The 4041-nt window shown below is 41.3% G+C and overlaps 1 protein-coding gene across 1 annotated transcript in view; it reads left to right on the top strand.

The window, feature by feature from the left end:
• The window catches only part of mllt1a (MLLT1 super elongation complex subunit a), a 24950-nt gene that overhangs the window by 4835 nt on the left and 16074 nt on the right, over positions 1-4041 (top strand). The window contains 1 exon segment of the mRNA XM_035653595.1: positions 2338-2427. Coding sequence (XP_035509488.1) covers positions 2338-2427 — 90 coding nt within the window.

Raw genomic sequence — 4041 nt, 5'->3', positions numbered from 1 at the left:
TAAGAAAACGTGTTTGTTTGATACCCAGACGTCAACAAATGTCACGTGTGTGTGATTTTTACACATTTTTTAAGTGAAAATTAAAGTTGTGGTGCAAAAACGACTGTGAATCATATCACAGTATCTGTCTAAATACCCACAATATGACGTTTTTACCACATAATGCAGCCCCGACCGACCTGTACAAGAACATCAGAACTTTAAATGAAGATATATCGCAGGCTTGTCGTGTTGTCCTGCGTTCGTTTCACATAATAAACCCGCAGTAAACTCCTGGTCCAGATCCAGAAGTGAGTCCAGCTCAGTCTGTAACACATTTGAGTTTATTTATTGCTCGTTACGGGGTCATGACATCGCTGAACGACAGCTAAACCGCCTCATGCGTGGACGGCGGAGTGGAGTCATGACTTTGTGTGCAAAACACTGAGATCTTTATTTATTTCTTCCTTTAAAGTCATGAGATCTGCATGTCGTGAACACTGCAGTTGGGATGTCATGCAGCTTTTATCATAACCCCCCCTCACACACACACACACACACCCTATTTCCAATACTCACTTGTTTCCTTGGGTGCTGCAGAGAGGCTATTTGTGACTCCCCCCTCGGCTTTTTCCGGGATTGACCACTTTCACCCCGATACAAGTAACCGTTTCATCTCTCTTTCGATGAAGGATTTTAACCAGAACCTGTAGCTTTTTCATTAAACAACAACAACAAACAACAAACACACAGCTGCCGTGGTGATTGTTTCGTCCCCTCCGAGGGGGAAACTTTCTGACTTTTCGTTTGAATCGTTCATTAGCTGGAAGAGATTAACACGGTCATGAGGGGTGTTATTTACATGTCAGCTGGGAGTTCATTGTTTTTTTTTCGTGGGAGCCGGCGTGTCTGCCAAAATTTGTATTTCCTCTCATCCCCTCAATTGGAGCACTGTATAAGAAAGAGAGGGAGAGAAAGAGAGAGAGCTTGCATGCGTCACCTCAGTGTTGTCTGGTTTTCTGTTGCCTTTTTAACAGAGGACAGCTAAATAAATGACAGTTTGTCCGTTGGATACTCGCAGGGTTGAATGATTTAAGAAACGTAAGCATTGGTTTTGTCCCCTGGTGTTTTGTATTTTCAGGCAATGTGACGCACTTCAATTAATGTCCATATCCTACTATTGCCTCCCCGGCTCTTCGTTTTCTGGTTTGCTGTTAGAAATTATAGCCAGAAGTCATTTTTATTACACAAATGTTCTTCATAATTTCAGTTTGCTGCAGTTAAATTCACGTCCGTGTCCTGTCAGCATTGTTTTATTGTCCTTTCTGTATTTCAGAGGACTGAAACAATTAGTCAGTGTTTTAGTCGTCTGTCAGAAAACTGTCAAATTTATCGTTTGATTCGTTTTGCTTGTAAAATGTTTGCTTTCTCCAGCTTCTAACATTTTACTGTATTTGCTGCTTTTTTTCAGTTTTCTATCACTTTACAATCGATACATTTGGACTGTTGATCCGTGAAAACAAACTCAAAGCTCTGGGCGTTTTTCACTTTACTGTTAATAGTGAAGTATTTTATCCACAGCTGCAACGATCATTCACAGTTATTTCAATTATTGATCAATCGTTTGCTGTATAAGATGTCAAACGGGTCAGATATAGAAATCCAGAGCCCACAACAGACAACACTCAGCAAATGAGCGTTTGGTACCTTTGCATCAGAATAGTTCCTGATTAATTATCTCTCAATCAGCTAATCAATTAATCAACTAACTGCCTCGCATTGCCTCCTGGGCTCTTAATTTTCTGATTATTTGGGGGAAATGTGCATATTTCTTCCCCATGCTTTCAGTTTATTGTTCCCTTTGATTTCTAACAGAGTCGCCGTCGTCCTCTTTGGCTCGTTATCATCCTGTTTTTTTATTTTTTTTTATGTTGTCCTTATCACATTCCTCTTTTCGCGGAGTCGCCCGGGAGGAGGCGGAGGGGTTTGTTGATGATTGGAGGGACTCCACGGCTGCTCACTGTGGGTGTGGTGGAGTCTGGAGTTTAAGGGCATTACTGCCACAGAATGACCGGGCAGAGTGCCAGGCAGGCGAGGTGTGTGTCTGTGTGTGTCTGTGTCTGTGTGTGAGAGAGAGTCTGAGAGTGCCAGACCAGCTCATCTCAATCCCGTCCCCTCTAATCCCCCCACTCAGTCCCGGCTCACGAGCTGCTCTCTGCCGGGGCCAAATCCCCACATTCTTCAGTCCTCCCCTGGACATAAAGTGCCTTTCTGTCCCCTCTCGTTCTCCCACCACCCCCCCACCCTCTCCCCTCGCCTCACCCACCCCTCATTCCCTTCTGCTCTCCATCTCCATAGCCTCTTCACTTGCTATGCCACTCACCACCATCACACCGGCGCAGTGTCGCTTGCTCGTCCCGTTGCTGTCATTGTTCTTGGCGGAGAGAGGTAGCCCAGCAATGTGCCCCTCTTCTGGACAAACCTTTTGAGATCAGTCGGCTCGGGGCAGCTAATCACCCCCATTCCACGGGGGAGCGTCCCGACACCAGTCCAGCTCTGTGTTTGTCCAGGCCAAGTGTTCAGCCTCCTCTCCTCTTGAGTATAAAGTCCACACACTCAAAATAGAGATTCGGAGGTTTTGTTCAAGGTGGAATCAGAAACCGATGAATAATGACCCCCCCCCTTGGTTTAATCTCACTACTAACCTCCGCTTGGGTTTATTTCTTGAGCAACCTCAGTTTACAAGGTGTTTTTAGCCGCTATAATCCAGAACTGCAGGAGGATTTTCATTATTAGTTTATCTGCAGATTGTTTTCAACATTAATCGTTTGCTCTATAAAACATCAGAACAGTGAAAGTGTTTCTTGGAGGCAGACGTGATCTTGTTTTGTCTTGTTTTGTCGGACCAGCAGTGCACAAAACCCAAAGATATTCAATTTGTGATGAAAAAAAACACAACAAATTCTCAGATGTCAGTGTTTCATTCTCCTTCCTTTTTAAATTGTAAACGTAAAATGTTTGACAGCAGCATTATAATGAAGCAGTGCTGCGGAGATGTCCTGGCCTACAAATCTTGTTCTCTAGCTGTAAGAACACGTGTTTGTTTGGTACAAATCTCTTTTGTTTTTCAAGGAAAATTAAACTTGTAATGCAAAAATGTTCATCCCCATTAATCGAGAATTATATTACAAGTGTAACATCTGTCAGATCTATCTATGTAGACCACTCTGTAGCTCTACCGTAGCAGTAATACCTATTATTTTCATTATCTGCCCGTTCCTTTATCATCATATCGTTTAAACATTGTTATAAAATAACATCCATCACAGGCTCCCGGAGTCCGAGGTGAGATGTCTTGTTTTCTCAGACCAACTGTCCAAAATCAAAGATATGCAATTTATTATTATAGAAGGTTTAAAAAAACCATCAAATATTCACGTTTGGACACAGAACAGAGGCTGCGGCTGGTGAAGGTTTTGGCTTTAAAAGATATTTAAACTCTGAAATCCTTGTTGTATTTCATGCTGCTGTATTATCAGCGAAGCACCCATTGAAAGATGCTATAGATATAAAATGTACTTACTTCATAAACAATCTTAAATCTTATCTTATTATTAACTAATTGATTAATCGTTTCATTGATTCAGCTGAACGTAACAGTAACAAAACCAGTATTTGTTTTTTTTGTTACAAGCAAGGAAGTCATATTAAGTTATATTCAGGTTAACCATATTTTTATTTTAAGGTTTTTCTTTCCTCTTTTTTTTTAGTCATTCACACATTTCCTATTTTAATTCTTAGAAAACATAATATGTCTGATGCAAGTTCGTAAACAGACCGATGACAAGAAAAGTAGCAAGTTTAAACGCTTTTCAATTTATCCTGTGAAGGAACGAGCAGAAGAATCTACACTTGAAATTATTTTGACTTGAAATTAGGGCTGGGGGTAAACGATTATTTTATCGATTAGTCGACTAATCTAACGACTAACTGGACGATTAACGTGAGTTATCTAACGTTAGACAGATAACGTTAAAAGCTACCGTTAGCTAGATCTAGCAG

The sequence above is a fragment of the Morone saxatilis genome, unplaced genomic scaffold, assembly GCF_004916995.1.
Source record: "Morone saxatilis isolate NCDOM2014 unplaced genomic scaffold, NCSU_SB_2.0 Contig12, whole genome shotgun sequence".
In the NCBI taxonomy this organism is placed as follows: Eukaryota; Metazoa; Chordata; class Actinopteri; family Moronidae; genus Morone; species Morone saxatilis.
Note: the sequence above shows the minus strand (reverse complement) of the source record. Positions and strands in the feature narration are given on the sequence as shown.